Source organism: Ornithorhynchus anatinus, chromosome 18 (assembly GCF_004115215.2).
Source record: "Ornithorhynchus anatinus isolate Pmale09 chromosome 18, mOrnAna1.pri.v4, whole genome shotgun sequence".
NCBI classification, from domain to species: Eukaryota; Metazoa; Chordata; class Mammalia; order Monotremata; family Ornithorhynchidae; genus Ornithorhynchus; species Ornithorhynchus anatinus.
The window spans coordinates 29,313,665-29,334,950 of NC_041745.1; the positions used below are offsets into that span (position 1 = coordinate 29,313,665).

Below are 21,286 nucleotides of genomic sequence, written 5' to 3' on the forward strand. Positions count from 1 at the left end.
ATCGGAAGAATAAATATATTCCTGAAACACATACCCCCAGGGGCTGAGTAGCTGTCTTTTTTCTTTTTTAAAGCGTTTACTATGGGCCAGGCATTGTATTAAGCGCTGGGTAGATGATGATAATAATAATGATGGCATTTTTTAAGCGCTTCCTGTGTGCCAAGTGCTGCCAGGTTGGATGCAGTACCTGTCCCACATAGGGCTCACAGTCTTAATCCCCATTTTACAGATGAGGTAACTGAGGCACAGAAAAGTTAAGTGACTTGCCCAAGGTCACACAGCCAATACATGGCAGAGCCAGGATTACAACTCAGGTCCTTCTGACTCCCAGGCCCGTGCTCTATCCATTAGACCATGTTGCTTCTCAAAATCATGCCTCAGCAGGTTGAGCTATGCTTGAGGATCTCTCTCTTCTTGCATTAGGATAGGTGAAAAATGTGAAAACAAAGACCGAATAGGTCAGCTAGTGTGGAAGCAGAAGTTGCCTATGGTTTGGCTGGTCTACAATGGGCAGGTCACCCTCGCAAGCATGGGAGGCTCTAGCTTGTGCAGTCTGGCCTGCTCAGCAGGGATGTGCCCAAGGCCCCGGTGTTCCTGGACCCTGCTGAGGTTGATCGTCGGAACAGGAATATCTCCAGCATTATAGGCAGATCCCCAGAATCCTATCTGGCAGCCTGGGAGCTGCCATGAGCCCTAGGGCGGGGTCCTTCTTGACCCCACAATTTTGACTAGCAGCTCTGACCTAGCCTCCTTTAGCATCCAGGGAGGCGGAACTTCGAGGCATCCCCCGGGAGCCAAATGGAATTCAGATCTCTGCTTCCTCCTTGTTCTTCCACTGGGCGGAGAGGCGTGTTTTAGTGAAAAAAGCATGGGCCTGGGAGTCAGAGGACCTGGATTCTAATCTGGGCTCTGTCACTTGCCTGCTGTATGAGCTTGGACAACTCACTTGACCTCTCTGTGCCTCAGTTTCCTCAACTGTAAACGGAGGAAGCAATACCTGTTCTCCCTCCTGCTTAGACTGTGTACCCCATGTAGGACAGGGACTGTGTCTGACCTAATTAACTGGTTTCTGCCCAAGGTCACACAGCAGGTAAACGGTGGATTCAGGAATAGAACCCAGGTCTCCTGGCTCCAAGCCCTGCACTCCTTCCACGAGGCGACACCGTTTTCCATGTGAGGAGACATTTTCCTTGCTGGTTAATGTCCAGTTCAGGGGTCTCCTGATGGAGGGTTTCCAGCCTTAGGTCCAACAGAGCCATGGCCCCTCTGCAGGGCTGACCCTCTGCAACCGGCTCTGTTAAGTGGACAAGGGATCCTCCCCTCCCTGTGGGCCAGGGATTGTGGCAGTACAGCCGCGCTCCACACCTTGATGGCTTCCTCAAGCTCAGGATCCCCCGCAGACCCTATTGGCCCTGGAACGGGTACAGAACCTGGGCCTGACTCTACAGGCCTGCTCTGACACACACCTCAGTGTTTAGAACAGTGCTCGATGCCTACTAAGTGCTGAACAGATACCATAATCATCATCATCCTTGACTAGGCACTATGAGGGTGATGTGGGATGAGGGGGGCTGTCCTGGATACCTATGGTGTGCAGAAGGCTGTACTGGGCCTTCGCCTGGTGTCCAACGACATCGCCTGCCGTGTCCCATACAGTGCGGCCGGGGACACTGGCCCGGGACTGGTGAGCTGCCTGCATCCCAGACCCTCACGGATGGTCAGCTGGGCCTGCCATGGAATGCTGAGAAGGGCTGGTAGGCGATGCTGGGGAAACTGTGCTAGGGCACGCACTGGTCTTCTGTAGTATGGCCAGGCACCCCGGCCACTCGCAAGATCTGACACATCAGCCTTTAAGCCCCTTGGGCTAATAATTAATTAATAATTAGGTACTTGTTAAGAGCTTACTATGTGCCAAGTAGTGTTCTAAGCACTGGGGTAGATACAAGTTAATCAGGTTGGATACAGTCCCTGTCCCACACGGGGCTCACACTCTGAATCCCCATTTACAAATGAGGTAACTGGGGCACGGAAAAGTGATATGATTTGCCCACAGTCACATAGCAGACAGGTGGCAGAGCCGGGATTAGAACCCAGGTCCTCCTGACCACCAGAACCATGCTCTATTCACTAAGCCATACTGTTAACCCTGGCCCGAGAGGCCGCACGCTACTTCCACTTTTTCAAAACTGAAATGTGAATTCTGTTGATTGGATTGGCCCAACTTGCCGGTTCTCTTTCGGAGGGACCTAGCTATACCACTGGCAAACTCTCCGCACCATCTGCAGGTCTCTGGCACCTCCTCCCCAGGAACTTCGAGCCTCTAGCGACTGATGCTTCCTCAGTCTGCCATTTCTGGGAGGGGTCCCATGTCTGGCCCTGAGAGAAGGCACATGGGAAGCCAGAGGCGAGACTCTCGCGGCTCCTGCCATGGACACGATTAGACCTCGGGCACGAGAGGTCGGTTGGGGTCACATCCGGCATGGGGACTTCCGGCAGGAACAGAAATCCCATCATCATCTGAGCCTTGACTTCCACCCCAGACCTGTGCCGTGACCCTCGGGCCAGGATTTGGTCATCCTCCAGCCCAGCCTGCCAGTGGCTCAGTGTCGACCTGCTGCCCGAGGCCCGAGGGGCAGCTTGGATTTCTCTTGTGCTTGCTCAGGTCTCCCAGTGAAGCATAGATTGCATAAGACTGAGCCCTCAAAGTTTCCCCTTCACTGGGAAAGTGGCGTGGCCGGTCTGCCTGGGAGGAGTGTCTCCAAAGCAGGGCCCCGCAGGGCGTGCAGAACGACAGGCTGCTCCCGCAAGAATCCAGTTTATCCGCAGCCTCCCTGCCCTGCCCACTGGCCCTCCTTGCCCGTTGCCCCCGGCAAAAGGGGATTGGTTTTCTAATTCTCTCATTCAAATGTAGTTCACACAGAGCACTCTTCTTCCATCTCTCTCCCTCTCTCTCTCTCTCTCTCTCTCTCTCACACACACACACACACACACACACACACACACACACACACACGTGTCTGGAAAGCAGCTGGGTTTAGAAAACACTGAGCTTTCTGGGTTGATGGAACTAGAATGGAGTCACAGGCCTTTCCCTTTGAGGGCTGGACAAAACTGGGGAGATGTGCTGTGGAAAAAACCCAGAGGCAGAGACACCGCCACCCCCCATCTAGGGCCAGAGAAGTGGAGACAGACACACACAGGCACACACAAACATGAGGACGTGGAGACACACAAAGAGTGAGAAGGGGGACACACAAACACATACAGGATCCTGGAATGACATGGACATGCAAGGGCAAACACACCCACAGGGCTAGACACACCCACACAACACACACAGGGCCAGACACACACCCACACCCACACAAATGCACATGCACACAAGGAAGTCATGGCAGGGATTGAGCTCTCTGCCGGGGCCAGAGCCAAACAGGGCCCAGCGATCCTACCCATGTGAGGCAGGGCCAGGAGACAGTAAGACCCAGAAGCAGTGCTGCAGTTCTGCTTTCCTGCTGCCTCCCATTTTATGCCAAGGAGGCAATGCCCACCCCCCGCCACCCTCCCTGGACCTGGGGCCCCCGACCAGGAACTGAAATGCTGACCCTTTCCACAGTGGTGATGAGGAGGCCTGGGGGAGCTGAGGTTGGGTGGGGGCTGAGCTGGGAATGGGGAGTCCCAGCCCTAGGATCCTTGGGCGGTAGTCACCTGGCTGCGGGCCCGGCCTCCATCGTGTGGCTGAGCCAGCCTGTAGCCTGGCCCCTGCATGCCACAGCAGGATGCCAGCAAGCCCCGGGCTGACCCTCCAGAGGCTTTTCAGAGCAGGCGGGGGCAGAGCAGGCCTGTGGGACAAGACCCAGGGGACAGATGGATGGGCCAAAGCAGCAGCCTTGGGCCCGGAGCCTCTTCTTGGGGCCCGGGCCCACTCCAGACACAATCGGGGCTGCGGAGGGGCTGAGCATGAGGAGACCACCAAACTGTCGCTATCCCTGGTCCTCAGGGAGGGATCTTCTGCTCACCTAACTAAGCCGGTTGCAGAGGGTCAGCCCTGCAGAAGGGCCATGGCTCTGCTGGACCTCAGGCTGGGGACCCTCCATCAGGAGACCCTGAACTGGACATTAACTAGCAAGGAAAACATCTCCTCAAACAGAAAACGGTATGGCCTCTTGGAAGGAATGCAGGGCTTTGAGCCAGGAGACCTGGGTTATATTCCTGAATCTGCCATTTGCTGGCTGTGAGACCTTGGGCAGAAATGACACGTCACCTCTCTGTGCCTCAGTTTCCTCTTCTCTAAAATGAGAATAAAAGAGCTGTTCTCTCCCTTTCTTAGACTGTGAGCCCCATGTAATGCAGAGACAGTGTCCAATCTCATTATCTTGTATATGGCCAATGCTTGGCCCATATTAAGTGTTTAGCAAATATCACTGAGCTATTCTCCACAGATGTCACCTCATCATCCACCACCCCAGCACAGATGGAAATGCAGCCCCAGCACAGCTTTATGTTAATTAAAAGCTAAGTTCTGTCTAGCCTCACTACCAAAATTGTGATCATCTTGTTTTAATCCATCAATTAAACATTCAATAAATGGTATTTATTGAAGGTTTACTATGTGCAGAGCACTGTATTAAGTGCTTGGGAGAGTAGAATACAGGAGTTAGCAGACGTGTTCCCTTTAACTAGGAGAAAGACTTATGTAGCAGGGTCCCTCAAAATCTAGTGTCTTTGAGGCACTAGGAGAGATCCTCCAGCCCCGACTGTCACCAGAACCCACCAATATTTATTGATTCTCACTGAGAGAGTCCAGCTCCATACAGGTGCTGTAGTGGGTGCCCACACCACACAAGAGCTTTAGAAGATGAGGTCCATGCCCTCGAGGGACTTTAAGTTTAATGGATGAGTCAGAGAGAGGTGGCTAGTACCTGTACATTGGAATAAGGGGGAGTACACAGGTCCGCCTCTGGGTCCTGTGCTGTGGTTAACGAAGAGCCACACAAGGGAAGCACACAAACCACACAAGTGAACACATACAGGTCTGCCTCATGGTCCTGTGTTGCGGTTAATGAGGAGCCACAAAAGACGAGCACGCAAACCACAAAGGGGGCACCCAGGCCCGCCTCTGTGTCCTGTCCTGAGGTTAACTAAGAACCACAGGAGGGAGTAAGAGAAACAACATGTCCTGGTGGAAAGAGCATGAGCCTTGGTGCCAGAAGACCTGGGTTCTAATCCCGTATCCGCTACTTGTCTACTGTGTGACCTGGGGTAGACAGCTTCACTTCTCTGGGCCTCGGTTAGGATTAAAACTGGGAGCTCCTTGCGGGAAATGGACTGTGTCCAACCTGATTTGTTTATATCTACCTCAGTGCTTAGTGCAGTGCTTGGAATATAGTAAGTGCTTAACAAATACCATAAAAAAAATGGGGCACAGTTAGGTACGCCTATGAGCCCTCGTTTAGGTTAGGTAGCATTCACTCATTCATTCAATAGTATTTACTGAGCATTTACTGTGTGCAGAGCACTGTACTAAGCGCTTGGGAAAGTACAATACATCAATAAACATAGTCTCTGCCCACAATAGGCTTACAGTCTAGAGTGGGGTAAACAGAGGCAATGCAAATAAATAAAATGACAGATATGTATCTAAGTACTGTGGAGCTGGGAGGCGGGAGGGAGTGGAAGAACCAAGGGAGCAAGTCAGGGTGAGGCAGAAGGGAATGGGAGACAAGAAAAAGTGGGGCATGGTCTGGGAAAGTGTATTGCTTTAGGAATTTGTTACAAGGCCTCTTGGAGGAGAAGTGCCTTCAATAAGACCTTGAAGGGGGGAGAATAATTGTCGGATTTGAGTAGGGAGGGTGTTGGAGGACAGAGGCAGGATGTAGGCTAGGGGTCAATGGTGAGAAAGGGGAGATTGAGGCACAGTGAGAAGGTAAGCACTAGAGCAAAGTGTGCGGGTTGGGTTGTAGAAGGAGAGAAGCAAGGTGCGGTAGGAGGGGGGAAGATGGTGGAGTGCTTTAAAGCCACCACACTAGGGGGCACATACAGGTCTGCCTCTATGTCCTCTGTTTTTTTTTTTTAATGTCATCCGTTAATGCTTACTATGAGTCAAACATTGTTTTAAATGATGGGGTAGATAGAAGTGAATTAGGTTGGACCCAATTCCTGCCCTGCAAAGGGCTCGTAGTCCAAGTAGCAGAGAGAACCAGAGAACCAAGGCACAGAGAAGTTAAGTGACTCGGTCCAAGGGCACACAGCAAACATCTGGGCAGAGCGGTTAACTAGGATCCGCGTAAGCTAAGGGGGCACACAACTGTCCCAGGCCTCGCTCGCCACACTTCCCCAGCCTCCGATCTGGCTTCCTGGGTGCCACGAGGGTTCGGGGCCAGTGGTGGTACAGGACGAGCCCTAAAGCCAACGCCTCGGATCCAGCCCGGCCCCCCGGGTCTGCCCCGGTGGAAGGACAACTCAGACTGGAGTGCTCTTGTCCTAGTGCTAGGCCGGCTCCGGTCTCGGCCCCCTCCCCGGGCCCGGCTCGTCACTGACCTTGCAGTTTTCGGTTCTCCTTCTCCATGCGAAGCAACAGGATCTGCTGTAGGATTGCTTTGTGCCACAACTCGCGGAGTTCCTGGGGGGTCCGCTGCCTCGCCGCTGCCTCCCGCGGGGGCCCATCCTCACGGACCGGCTGCAGGGGGGACCGCGGAGGGAGGTCCCCTAGATCCGCGTACTCTGCGCAGGAGGAAAGAGGGAGCTTTGGACTGGCACCGTAAGTTGGAGAGACAACATCCCCACCTTCTCCCCGCACAAGCCCCTTCTCCAGAAACCACTCGGAAGCTTCAGTGTGGAAGGCCGGTTTTGCCTCCTAGGGTAACGTCTGCATGGGGCAAGTGATGGAGCGATGGATCAATCGTATTTATTGAGCCCTTACTGTACGGCAGAGCACTACAATAAGCACGTGGGAGAGAACCATAAAAGGAGCTTCCAGTCCAACAAGGGCGGAGCCCTGTACTAAGCGTTCGGAGGACAGCCTGGAATGAACAGGCACGAGCCCTGCACTCCAGAGAGTGACCCTGTCGAATGTTGTGTGGACAGGTGCCCTGCAGCAGCCAATGAAATTATCCTCCAAAACAGCCTCTGTGTGTTGCGGGGGAGGGCGGGAGAGCAACAAGTCGGCACCCGAGGCCCATCCCACCCCCCAAAGCCTTGACTCGTCGGTTTTGAACCCCTCAAACCAGTTGCCGTCCCCCTTTCTCTGTTTTCACAATCGTGTTTCCCTGGGGTGAGGTCCGCCGTGGAAAAAGTTGTGGCCTGAATGAGGTTCACGCTCACATCTCTAGGTCCCGATTTCCTTCTTCCCCGCAAAAGAACTTTTCCATGTTGAGACATTTTCAGTAGCTGGCCTTGGGGGTAGGGGAGGAACCATTTTAGAAGGAAGGTTTTACTGCGTTTTGAAAATGTTTAGAAAGTGAACTAACCATAGGGCTGAGGTCAGGAGAGAAGAATTCCGTTCCCCGCCAAGCCTGCCGTTGGCCAGCAGACGCCCTGCATCTCGGAGTGGGACCCGGGAACCAACAGTGCACATCCTCTTCCCCCCGCCGGAATTTCCAATGACCTAAGGATATTTTCCATCGCTCCTGCAGTGAGAGCCGGGCCGGGGGGGAGGAGGGCCGGGGGGGGAGGAGGTTGGGGGGAGGGAATGGAGGATAGGCACGAGGTCCCCCAGGGCCCAGCGCAGGGAAGCAACCTTCCCCTTGCAAGCCGTGGGGTCGCTCCAACCAAGTGTGCCCAGGCGGGCAGCGGAACTGTGGGCACTCAGGGCTGCCAGTTGGGTTATGGTGAGTCTGGCCGGGGCTAAAGCGGATGGACTCTGAGGGAGGGTGGCCGCGAAGACTGGGGAGGGAAAGGCATGGGAGAGGAAGGGCCACCTAAGCGGCTGGGGAGATGCAATCTCCCTGACATGGAAGCTGCAGCAGTTCGTCTGCTGCCCAGAAAACTGCTTCCGGCCTCGCCAGACTCAGAATCCCGGGGTCCTAATTAAGGTGAAACCCTGTCATTTACGAGTGCTGGACACACTTCCCTTGGCTACGCCACAGAGGGGAGATCCCTACCCGACAGCGAGAGCCAACAGCCGCGGTCTATCTCTCTCTCATACAAGCACACACAGTTGGGGAAGTGGACACAGACGCACACTCACGGCGGGCGGGGGGAGCGGACACAGACGCACTCAAGCATACAGGGAAAGGGGAAGTGGGGAGGCACAGGCACAAACACAAAACACCTAAAAGGCCTCAATTTTGTATGCTCCCACGAAACCACACATACACACACATGGATACAGAAACAAACACCCAGAAGGCCTCAAACTTGTACGTTTCCAACAAAACTATGATCATAAGCCAAAAGCCCAATCTCTAAACCAGTCTGAGGGCACCTCTGCCCTCCCTCCTTCCCCCGTGCCCGACCCCGCGCCAGCAGAAAGCATCCATCGGGAGGGCCGAAGTTGCCCAAGGAAGGCAGCCCTGATGGGCAGCGGTGGACCAGAGGGCCACCACTTGCCCAGAATAACTCCAACTGCTGCATTGTGTGGAAGCAGCAAGAAGCTCCCTCCACCTCTTGTCACGGCTCATCACCACAGACCCACTGTAGCCCGACTCCCCACACCCTAATTTCCGCCGGGCTCAGTCACCATCCTCAGCTTGGCCTGGGCCGAGCTGAGCTGGGCCGCCCTCTCTCCACTGACATTCAGGCTCAGCACTCTTCAGTCTTTCGCGGTTGCAGCCCGTCTGCTTCTGGTCAGGGATACCCGCTCACCTTTGACCCACCTCACCTCGTCGTCCCCCAGCCCTAGCTCCAGCTCAGTCACCTGGTTTACTGATCCCCAACGTCACCCAGGCTCAGAGGAGACGGGTTTCATTGAGATTCTAGTACATGAACAGGTAAAACGCAGCCTCTGACCATGTAGGCCTGCTAATTGAAAACTGGGACTCAGGGGCTGAGGACAGTCCCGCATGGCGCACTGCCATCCAGAAGGGAACAGCTCTCTTTGACCGAAGCTTCAAATGGAAAGAGGGGCAAGGAGGAAAAAGAGAAAAGAGCAACAGGTACCACAAATATTAAATATAACAACAAAATAAGGAATTTATTGTAATTCATTTATTTATATTAATGTCTATCTCCCCCTCTAGACTGCAAGCTCATTGTGGCCAGGGAATGTGTCTGTTTACTGTCATAGTGTACTCTTCCAAGCGCTTAGCACAGTGCTCTGTACACAATAAGCACTTAATAAATACGACTGACTGGCTGACTGAACAGTCTTCTTGTGTGCCCAAGACTGTAGATCCCGCATTGGTCTTTTCAGGTACACTCAAACTCATATGTAAAATTCTTCAACTACGAAGGACAACTACATATCTCTATATATGGACAATTCATCTATCTACCTATGCATATTGATCTATCAACCCCCTACACCCCTAGATATATATTTTCAATGTACAAAACTAATACACGAATGCCAGGTGTTTGTTCTCATTTTGACCAAAGGGAAAGCAACTAAAGAATCCCACAAGCGGCTATAAATTGAAGACTGAATCGTTCAGTCAGAAATGTTGGAGCCAAACCATTCAAGTTCATCCTCTAGAGTGTAAGCTTGTTATGGGCAGGGAACACGGCTATCAACTCCGTTGTACTGTACTCTCCCATGCGGTTAGTACACTGCTCTGCAAACAGTAAGCACTCAATAAATAAGATTGATTTATTGACTGAAATCAATCGTGCGCTCGGATGAGAACGTAGGAGCATTGGTCCCTGAACAAGACCACCCTGGCTCAGCCCCGTATTGTCCCTGGGCCCATTACTCTGAGCCCAACAGTGAGCTCTGGATGGTTGGGGGAATGGTGTGTTTTATACGTTCTTGGAGGATCATCCTCCTGGGTAAGAATAGGGATACCCAACACCCCTAACTTAGGTCTCCCTATTCTTTTACCTCCTACAGCCCCCAGTATGGACTGCCCATCCAGGCAGTTTGGTCTAGTGGAATGAGCAGAGGCCTGGGAGTTAGGAGACTGGGGTACCGAGTCCAGCTCTCCCACTGATCGGCTGTGGGACCACGGACAAGACACTTAACCTCTCTGTGTCTCAGTTCCCTTATCTGGAAAATGAGGCGAAGACTCCCGTTCTCCCTCCCTCTTGGACGATGAGCCGCAGATAGATCGGGGACCATGTCTGAACTCATTATGTACCTATCCCAGTGCTCGGCACGTAGTATATACATACCTTTCAATCTATTGAAAAATCTTTGAAGACTCCTATCAGATCAATTTAATTGATCAATTTAAATGATCGTTTTGAGTTCTTACAGTGCGCAGAGCATTATAAGAAGCACTTGGGAGGGTACAACACAATCTAACAGACACATTCCTTGCCCACAAGGAACATTTCTAAACTCTGTCCTTGCCTCCTCTCTCTCTAGTGTCAGACTGTAAGCAACGCCTACCTAGGCCAACTATCAACCACGCCCCCTTCCCCACTGGCTCAGTCCCACGGTTCACCTCCACGGTTAACCCAGCCCAGGCCTCGGCCTCCTCATGGCCTCCCACGGCTCTTGGAGGAATCTTGTGACATTTGTCCTCCTGGTTCACACATGGTCCACCCCGCCAGGATTCTGTCCTCTTTTAATTTGTCTCCTCTCAACCTGGGTCTTTCAAGGCAAGAGTCCTGACTCCTGCACGTAACCTCACACGGTAGACATAGAGACCGACACTACACGCCTCACTGCAGGTCTGGAGGCTTTCTACAGCGGTGTTATGGCTCTCTGGCTTTCTATCCCATCCCTGATAGTGCCTGCAAGCTGATGGGCCCCTAAAAGCTTCTGTTGCACACTCAATTAATGACTTCTTAAAATAGGCCCGCTGTGATTCGGCAGTATCGTTTCTGAGTCGTGACTGGCAGTTGCAAGCCCATCATCGTCTGGTTGTAGTTTGGGTGATGCTCACGGATGCTCAGCTGCCCGTTCTTTGGCGTTATGATGTTTCCCTGCAGTTTAACCCAGGGCAGGTCACCACCCAAGTGAGCTTAGTGTCTTCAGCAAACGTGGAGATTTCACTGCACACTCCTTCTTCTGAAGTCAAATAGAATAGATCCTGGCACAGATTCCTGGGGAACCCCTACTAGTCACACTTCTCCATCCTGAAAAAGGCCTGAGTGGACTACACGGAATAGGACTGTCCTGCATCTACCATAGCGTTTAGCACAGTGCCAGGTACAGACATTAAGTGCTGAAATACCTAGATGCAGAATATTATCCTGACACTTTGGGCCAACCTTCAGCCAGGTTTCTACCCGTGATAGAACATTCTCTCTGTTCTCATGATTCTGCGGTTTGTTAAAAAAGCTTCTGGGGTCAGCAGGGATCCAGCCAAAGGGTAGGATCATCTGATATTACTAGCGAAGGGAAATGTGGCTGAGAGGAAAGAGCCCAGGAGTGGAATTCAGGAGACCTGACTTCTAATTCCAGCTCTGCTACAAGCCTGCTCTGTGACCTTGGGCGAGTCACCTCACTTCTCTGTGTCTCAGTTTCTATATCTGTAAAATGGGGATTGAATACCTGTTGTCTTAGATTGTAAGTCCCTTGTGGGACAGGGACTGTATCCTGATTCGATTGTATCCTATCTATCCCAGGGCTTAGCATGCAGCAAGCACTTAGAAGCAGTGTGGGCTAGTTTAGAGAGCATGGGACTGTGAGTCAGAGGGATCTGTGTTCTAATCTTGACTTTGCTACTTGTCTGCTGTGTGACTTGGGTAAGTCACTTAACTTTCCTTTGCCTCATCTGTAAAAGGGGGATTAAGACTGTGAGCCCCATGAGGGACAAGGACTGTGTCCAACCTGATTAGCTTATATCCACCCTAGGGCTTTTAACAGTGCCTGGCACCTAGCAAGCGCTTGAGAAATACCATAAAAAAGCCTTAAGTATTATTATTGATGGGTGCATTTTGGATAGCTTATAACAATCTTTGCTTTTTTCTTACTCATAAGGGAATCCTGCAGCCACAGTTTTTATGAAATAATCATCTAAAACTCAACCCTGGAATGTTTCATTTCAGCATTTTAGTGTTTCACTTTTTTCTCCTCTTCTTGGGTTTGGGAAGCTGATCTGGACACTGTGCGTTGATTCAAGTGCTGCTTTATCTCATACTGTAAGTATTTAATCTCCCACTGGTTTGTAGAGGATTCTAATTTCAACAGTGCAATTCTTTGGAGAGGTCCTGGTGGATTTGGCAGTCATTCCAGTGTTGGCTGCTGGTTCATTTTTTAGAGTAAAACCATGTAAATTGATCTAAGAAGCAGTCTGGGAGTCAGAGGACCTGGGTTCTAATCCCAGTTCTGCCACATGCCTGCTGTGTGACCTTAGGCAAGTCACTTAACCTCTCTGTGCCTTACTTTCCTCATCTGTTAAATGGGGATTCAATATCTGTTCTTCTTGTCCCTTAGGCAGTGAGCCCAAGTGGGACAGGGACTGTTTCTGATCTGATTATCTTGCTTCTGTCCCAGAGCTTAGCACAGTGCTTGGTCACGTATTAAGCATCTAACAAATACCACAGAGGAGCAGGAAGAGATGCTGGCTGACAGTCTTGCCCCCAGAAATCTCCACCAGCTCCCCCATATTGCATCCTGGAAATGAAGCAGAACAGACACAACCCAGTGGCCACGTATGCCTTTTTTTTAAAATGGCATTTGTTAAGGGCTTTCTTCATGTCAGACACTGTACTAAGCAGTAGGGAAGATACAAGCTAATCAGATTGGACACAATCCCACAGTCTCAATCCCCATTTTGTAGATGAAGTAACTGAGGCACAGAGATGTGAAGTGTCCCAAGGACACAAAGCAGAGAGGTGGCAGAGCCTTGATTGGAACCCAGGTCATTCTGACTCCCGGGCCCATGCTCTATCCACCAGGTCATGCTACTCCTCCTGGAGGGAGACCTTCTAGGGGCCAGGGTGGATCAGACTCCAAATCCATTGGTCCATGGCACTCTCGCCCGGTTCACCTCGATTTCAGTGTGGAGGGCACATGGGATCTCTTTGGGGAGTTGGGGGGTAATTCTGAGGTCAAGAGGCGAGGGCAGCCAGGCTTGGGAGCTGGGGTTCCTGGCAGGGGATAGGGATCTAAGTTCCATTTCCAAATTCCTGAGTGGGGCCTGGGCAGCCAGCTATGGCAGATCGTTTTTCAGGAGAAGAGTGCTGGTTTGGCTCCAATTCTACCAGGGGAAGTTGGGGGCGGCTGGGCCCTTGAAAAGCAATGAAGGAACCCTCCTCCTACCTTCAAGCTGCCCAAGACTCCCGTCGTGGCCCCAGCTCTCCTAGCTCAGAATACCATATTTCCTCTTATAAATGCCTCCACTGCGTAATAACCTCCGCTCCCATCCCCTCTTCTGGTTTTCAAGAAGGAAATAAAAATACTTTTTGCAAATGGTGATAGCGGCGCGCACTGGGTTAGGAAGAGGCACAGGATCGGAAAGTCCGGGATGCAGACTTATATGCTGCAGGTTTTTTTTTTAAATGTGGAGCAGTAGGTAGGAACAGGGAGAAGGGGTGGGGCTACTGTAATTCACTGAGTGGTAGTGTATGCAGCTCTGGGCAGAGTGCAGTAGAAGTAAGAGATGCAGCCTCAAGAGCCCTCTTAAAACTTTCTTCCCCGCTTCTCTCTTTTCCTCCTGTTTCCCTTAATGCTAGAATCAATTCTCCACAACAGTCCCTCCAATGTTGGTGGATTGCAAACATCCTGCAAAACTGTGGGGCAGTTATGTATGTAAATCTGGGATTTCACTGCCCCCAACCACAAGGAAGGTTCTGGGAAAGTTCTCGTTGATTACCTAGTCCAACTGGGTACTCGCTTGGCTCCTCCGATAATAACAATAATGATGGCATTTGTTAAGAGCTTCCTGTGTGCCAAGCACTGTTCTAAGCACTGGGGTAGATGCAAGGTTATTAGGTTGTCCCACATGGGACTCTCAGTCTTAATCCCCATTTTATAGATGAGGTAACTGAGGCACAGAGAAGTAGCGTGGCTTAGTGGAAGGAGCACAGGTTTGGGAGTCAGAGGTCATGAGTTCTAATCCCGGCCCTGCCATTTATCAGCTGTGTGACTGTGGGCAAGTCACTTAACTTCTCTGTGCCTCAGTTACCTCATCTGTAAAATGGGGATTAACTGTGAGCCTCACGTGGGACAACCTGATGACCCTGTATCTCCCCCAGCGCTTAGAACAGTGCTCTGCACATAGTAAGCGCTTAACAAATACCAACTTAACTTCTCTGTGCCTCAGTTACACATACTAAGCATTTAACAAATACCACCATCATCATCATCACTTCCCCAAAGTCGCACAGCTGACTAGGATTAGAACCCATGACCTCTGACTCCCAAGCCCATGCTCTTTCCACTAAGCCACCCTGCTTCTCTAAAGCCAACCTACTCACGGTGCCTTGATCTATGTGGTGTAGTGGATAGAGCACAGGCCTGGGAGTCAGAAGGCCATGGGATCTAATCCTGGCTCCACCACTTGTCTGCTATGTGACCTTGGGCAAGTCATTTCACTTCTCTATGCCTCAGTTACCTCATCTGTAAAATGGGGATTGAGGCTGTGAGCCCCACATGGAACAGGGAATGTGTCCAGCTTGATTTGCTTTTATCCATCTCAGCACTTAGTACAGTGCCTGTCACAAAGGAAGAGCTTAACAAATACTATCATTATTATCATTATTTTATTCTTATTATCTCACTGCCTACCCCTCGCCCACATCCTCTTTTTGGCCTGAAACTCCCTCCCCCTTCATGACCCACCTTCAAAGCCTTAGTAAAAATCTCATCTCCTTCAAGATGTTTAGTTTTCCCAAGTTTACCCAAGTTAGTTTACCCAACTAAACCTTCATTTCCTCGACTCCCTCTCCCTTCTGTATCACTCTTGCATTTACTTGGATTTATACCCTTTATTCACCCCACTCTCAGCTCCACAGCACTTATATACACATCTGTCATTTATTGAAATGTCGGTCTCCTCCTGTGGACTGTGAACTCAGTAAGTGCTCAATAAATATGAATGATTGATCGACTGATTCTGAGAGACCCTCGCATCTCTAGTCTGGGCCTCCCTTTATGGGAGTCAGGTGGGGAGGAGAGGAGACTTGCCTGTAACATATCCAAGAGCCTGAGGGCTCCAAGGCTGAAGGTGGAGAAGGTGCAAGTCAGATCACTGAGATTTCCAAGAGAGCCCTGAGTCATGTTGGCTTCAAAAACCACACAAAATGACTACCCTACCTTTCCCTCAGTGGAGACATCACTACAGTCAAGGTTGCCAATATTTTAGGACACCAAATTAATCTTTAGACAGATTTATTCCACCACTCTTTTTTATTGCACATTATATTCTTTCCTACAGGAGCCATGTCTTATTACTGAACAGACCATTCTAATAGAAGCTTAATCAACATTCCAATCGAGAAGAAAATGTCATGAGGAGCACTGATTTCCACACAGCCTCTGATTAGACACGAGCCTGATTCTTCCAAAGCAAGGAGGAGCATCTCTCCCTTTACTTCACCTTGGGGCACTGGATCCCAGGGGACTTCCCTTCTGCTGTTCCTCATCCACCTAGCCACCTTTCCATGATCTTCTTCCTCGTATGTCTAATTTATTTTGTGCCTGTCTTTTCCCTGTTAGATCGTAAGCCCCTTGAGGGCAGAGATCATTTGTACTAACTCTACTTGGAGCAGGGCTCTGCACACAGTAGATGCTCAATCGATACTACTGACTGATTGATTAGCTGATTGTTCCCTGGTGACAGAGCCAGGACGGGATGCAATCAACCAATGGTATTTATTGAGTGCTTCCTGTGTGCAGAACATTGTAATAAGAGCTTGAAAGGGTAGAATATAACAGAGTTGGTAGATGCATTCCCTGTCTGCCTGGCGCTTACATTCTAGAGGGACCCTAAAACTCTGGTCCAGAGCTCGGTCTACTAAAAGACACTCTTTTAGGTTGCATGCAACTCCAGAGCCTTGAATGCCAAGAAGAGTCCATTAATATAATAATAATAATAATGATAACAAGCAGCATGACCTAGTGGAAAAAGCACACGACGGGAGTTGGACGACCTGGGTTCTTGTTCTAGCTCTGCCACTTGCCTGCTAGGTGACCCTGGACAAGTCATTTAACCTCTCTGTGCCTCAGTTTCCTCCTCTGTAAAATGGGGATTAGACACCTGGCTACCTTCTAAAACTGTGAGCCCCAGGGCAGGTCAGGGATTTTGTCCAATCAAATTATCTGATTTCCACCCCAGCCATTAGCACTGCAATTTGCACATGGTAGGCATTTATTAAATAACCATTATTATCATTACATTTGGGATGACTAACATTTTATTTGCCATAATTACTAACGATTGATTTTCATGGTATGTGTTGAACACATATATGCTGAGCGCCCACGGAGATGCATGGTAATCAGACCGGATCTTGGTCTCTGTCCCACCCGGGGCCTAAGGTCTAACAGGGAGGAAGACTTTTATACAATTCAAGTGGATTTTGGAACAGGAACTGAAAGAGAGTGCTGGGGCCTCTCAGAATGCTGACTGCAGGATTAACATCTGCAGCTTCTCTTGTGCCCAGCAGCTGAAGAAACTTTTAAAGAGCTAAATAAAGAATGGGTGTGTATTTAAGAAAGTAAATCCTCTCTTCCTGATGGTCCGTTGTTTCACCAAATATATGCCATTTCCAACAGTGAGCCCTAGGAAGAATTTTATCACTGCTTTGTCGATTTGCTAAAAACCAAATACAAAAGGAGTCTGTCTGGGGGAGTTGAGCCAGTTTTTGGAGAAAACCCCTCTGAGGGCACACAGGAATCCTCTCCTGTTTTGGGACATCACTACAGCAGTGCCGCAATGATACTAATAACTGTGGTATTTGTTAAGTGTACTGGGGTTTGATACGATATGATCAGATTGGATACAGAGCCTGTCCAATGTGGGGTTCACGGTCTATGGGGGAGAGAAAAACAGGTATTTAATCTCCAGTTCATAACTGAGGAAAGAGGCACACAGAGTTAATTCTCTTGACCAAGGTCACACAGCAGGCAAAGCCTGGATCAGAACCCAGGTCCCCTGAATCCTAAGCCTGTGTTCTTGCCACTAGACCATGAGATTTCTCAATCCTGCCTTGTGTTAGTGTAGCCCCTTTGGAACGAGGTCCTCCAAGAATTTCCCATACTTCATATCTCTTCAACACTACCAACGTACTGGTGAAAGGAGAAGGCCCCAGTTAAACAGAAACTGGAGAGGCCACGGAATGAACCACAAAAAAGTGCTTCAAAGGAAGAAGAGAGCCTGGCAGGAAAGTTTAAGAAGCTGAGGCAAGGAGAGGTAACAGAAAAGGAGAGGGCACAGTTTTAGATTCATGCTTTCTTTGCTATTCCTTCCCCAAGTGGCACTTTTTTAAAAAACGGTATTTGCTAAGCGCTTTCTTTGTGCCAGACACTGTTCCAAGTGGTGGGGTAGAAATGAGCTAATCAATTTGGACACAGTCTCTGTTCCACACAGAGGCTCACAGTCTTAATCTCCATTTTACAGAGGAGGTAACGGAGGCCCAGAGAAGTGAAATGACATGCCCAAGATTACAAAACAGACAAGTGGCAGAACCAGGGTTAGAATCTACATCCATCTGACTCTCATCCTCGTGCTCTATCCACTAGGCTATGCTGCTTCTCACAATTAAACACGGATAGGCTGAATCTCACTGACTTGGGTTCAGCCTTGAGCTGCAACTTGGCTCTGCCCTAGTTGGGTGGAAAGCAATCTTCAAAAGGCTCTTTCTTACTGCCTTCACAGTGGTGCCAACGGAGGAAACGGAACTGACCTCCATCCCCCACAGAGGGCCATGGCCACCCAGGAACCGGCTCTCCCCGAGCTGGGCTGGGCTTAGAAAACAGTGACAATCACCATTGCCAGACAGTGTGAAGGGCGGGGGGAGGGCCAGAAAACGGACCCCAGCCCTCGCCCCAGTCCAGACCCTCTCATCGTCTCCGGCTGTTCGGTCAGTGACCCAGGGGTCCACCGTTCGAGCTGGCCGAGACCCTCCCAGCAGGCCTGGTGAGGGCGGTGGGAAGGGAAACTGGGAGCGTCTTTGGGAGAGAGGGTCACGAAGGGAAGGGGATCCCTCTTTGTACGAGGCGAGACCCTGCTCGGTCCTCTTTCCCTCTGAAATCAGGCAGGGATGGGGAGAGGGGAATGGATGTGGCATGGGAGAAGAGGAGGAAACTAGTTTGGAACAGGGCACTTCACCAAGGGAAGAGGGGCAGATCCATGCCCTTGTGTATGAAACGCATACTTGCAGACACCCTAGAAGTGAAGGACAGTGGACCGCCACTTGGGATGGCTACTAGTGAAACTAAAGGTGCAGCCACGGCCACCTCAGACTGCTTGATTCAGTCCATGGAGCTCTGCATGGGATGTGCAATATGAAATGGCCAAAGGGTCCTCGGGTTGCCAATTGTCTTCCATTGTTATCCCTCTAAATTGTTTGACAAGCTCCCTGTGGATGTCCTTCAAGACGCAAACAATGCATCTAACAACCCACAAGTCACCTCCGGCAGGAGCTACGATCAAAGGAGCTGGTGGAGTCGGAAGCTTCTTCTTGAACCCCTCTCCTTCTCTGAACAACATACTCCAGAATCCTCTGGGAAATGAACCTTCTGGGAGGAGGACTGTCTGGCTAAAGGGAGTCTCAGTCAGCCTCAGTCTCGTTCTGGAACAATGATATGCTTTTTTCTGGGATTCCTCCTAGCCACAGCATGCCTTCCTTCCCAGAATACCACCTGATTTCCCTACGGTGACCCTCTGGGATTTGGGCGATTCCGAAGGATCTAAAACCCCACAGGGATTCAGGCCAGTGGAGAGCCCTGGGCTCGACACAGGCCGGTCTCACATCCTGATCTTGGCAGAGCCCCAGCCTCCTGGGGGCCTTCTGGACCCTGGCTGACCGGACCAAGGCACGGCCCCCAGGATCTCTCAAAGTGGGTCGCACTCCGGATCGCAAGCTGGGTGGGGACAGAAGGAGAAGGAGGGAGGGTCCCAAACTACCCAATGACGTTCAGGGCTTTTGTTGCATTTTCAATTAACCACTTCAGATCAATTAAACCACAAACCCCAACTGGGGATCAGGCTTAAGATTCCAACTCCAGACGTCGCCCCAAAGCGTCTCCATTGTTTGAAAGGCAAGAAGTGAGTCTAACCAACTTTGGTGGAACAAATCAGGCCATTTTCTGGAAAAGTAATTGAAATGACAAACAGAAACACCGCCCCCCGACCCCAAACCCATCCATGGCCCAACTACGCTCTCCAGCATTAATAAAGGTTTCGCAATTTCCAACCTGGACGGAGAAAGCCATGGACTGGCTGTGTTTTGTGAACCACCACAACAAACACAAGCATGTAACCCAGAAGACACATCACCTCTAGACTGTAAGGTGTAAGCTCGTTGTGGGCAGGGAATGTAGCTGTTATACTGTGCTCTCCCAAAAGCTTAGTAAGGTGCTCAGCACACAGTGAGTGTTTAATGAATATGACTGACTGACCTTTATGCTAAAGAGGATTTCTCAGTTTGCATTGGTCTACTGCCATCTTAGCAAGCTAACATGAGATATGAGAGAAAAAAAGTCTTGGGGTGTTCGTTGAGAGCTTGCCTTCTGCCCATGTGACCCATCGGCCTCTAGAAATGACATCTCAGTCACCTCCGTGAGCTACGAGGTAAATCAAGTAGAATATGAAGCAATGCAACAGTAATGGCTGAATGAAATATGAAATACTAGAAAAACAGCATGGCCTAGTGGAAAAAGCAGGGGCCTGGGAGTCAGAGGACATGGGTTCTAATTCTGGCTCTGCCATTTGTCTGCCGTGTGACCTTGGTAAGTTACTTAAACTTCTCTGTGCCTCAGTTTCCTCATCTGTGAAATGAGAATTAAATCTTGCTCCCTCCTACCTAGACTTCGGGCCCCATGTGGGATAGGGATTGCACCCAAACTGATAACCTTGTATCTACCCCAGTGTTTAGAACAGTGCTTGGCACAGAATAAGTGTTCAATAAATACCATAATTATTAGAGATCAAAAGGCAGATGAGGTAAAACCTCACTCATCTGGGCTGGGCAAATAGTCTGAAAGATAAAAACGTGTACATTTTAGTTTTATGTGTAGTTTTATTATAGTACAGTGGGTGTGTGCAAGGCCTTTGAAGGCTGGGAAAGTGTTTATTTACTCTTTTCTACCTTTCCAAGCATTTAGAACAGTGCTCTGCATAGAGCAGGTGCTCAGTAAATACGAATGATTGACTGATAAGCAGAAACATGGGTGTGTCTTCCACATGCTTTTTCTTCCTCATCTTTTACTGGTCTGACCCCTTTCTCCGACTGTCGGATTCTGGTAGTAATTACCAATCAGTCAATAGTATTTACTGAGTGTTTTCTGTGTGTGCAGAGACAGTACTGAGCGGATGAGAGAACACAGTTAAGTAGACATGATCCCTGTGCCCTTAATTCTCTAATTAATGTTTCTGGGGGTTGAATCCAAAAGTGACTTACATATCCCATCTAAATGCATCTTGCCAGGCTGGAAGAATCCTGACCAACAAACGGAATCAACCTTGTGGATTTGGATGGGAAGGGGGAATAAGAAGGGAATCTTTAATCTTGTTGGAGAGATAACAGGGTCAGGCCACGGGGTGACCAGACATCCAGCCATTTGGACAGACAGTCTGGTTTTCAGCCAGTCTGTCCCCTGCCTGGTGCAGGACTCCGGCTATGGAGTCAGGAGCCCCTCATGGCTGGAGTTTATGTTTTCCAAGTTCTGTGGCTCGGACCCAGCGCCTGAGTTGTCAGGGGCTCGGGAGGGGGAAGCGGTGGGGAAGCAAGGGGCCCAGGATAGCCCAGAGAAGTCTTCGAGGTCTGAGTGAACCGGGCTGGCTTCCATAAAAATGGTCTCTGTAGGACACTGCTCATTTTACGCTGGGTGTCAGCATATAATGAGAGTGCTGCCATGTGACCTAGTGGGCAAGAGCCCGGGTCTGGGAGTCAGAAGACCTGGGTTCTAATCCCATCTCTGCCACTTGCCTCAGGGTGAGCCTCTGTGCCTTAGTGTCCTCATCTGTGAGCCCTGTGTGGGTCAGGGATTTGTCCAACCTGAGTATCTTGTATCTACCCCAGTGCTTAGAACAGTGCTTGGCACACAGTCAATGCTTAACAACTACCAACATAA

The 21,286-nt window shown here is 50.2% G+C and overlaps 1 protein-coding gene across 6 annotated transcripts in view; it reads right to left on the reverse strand.

Moving 5' to 3' along the window:
* TBC1D1 (TBC1 domain family member 1) overlaps positions 1-21,286 on the reverse strand; it is a 124,985-nt gene that overhangs the window by 25,416 nt on the left and 78,283 nt on the right. For all 6 annotated transcript variants that reach the window (XM_029046475.1, XM_029046476.2, XM_029046473.1 and 3 more), the window contains one exon: positions 6,538-6,720. In XM_029046475.1, coding sequence (XP_028902308.1) covers positions 6,538-6,720 — 183 coding nt within the window. The remainder of the gene's footprint in view (positions 1-6,537; positions 6,721-21,286) is intronic.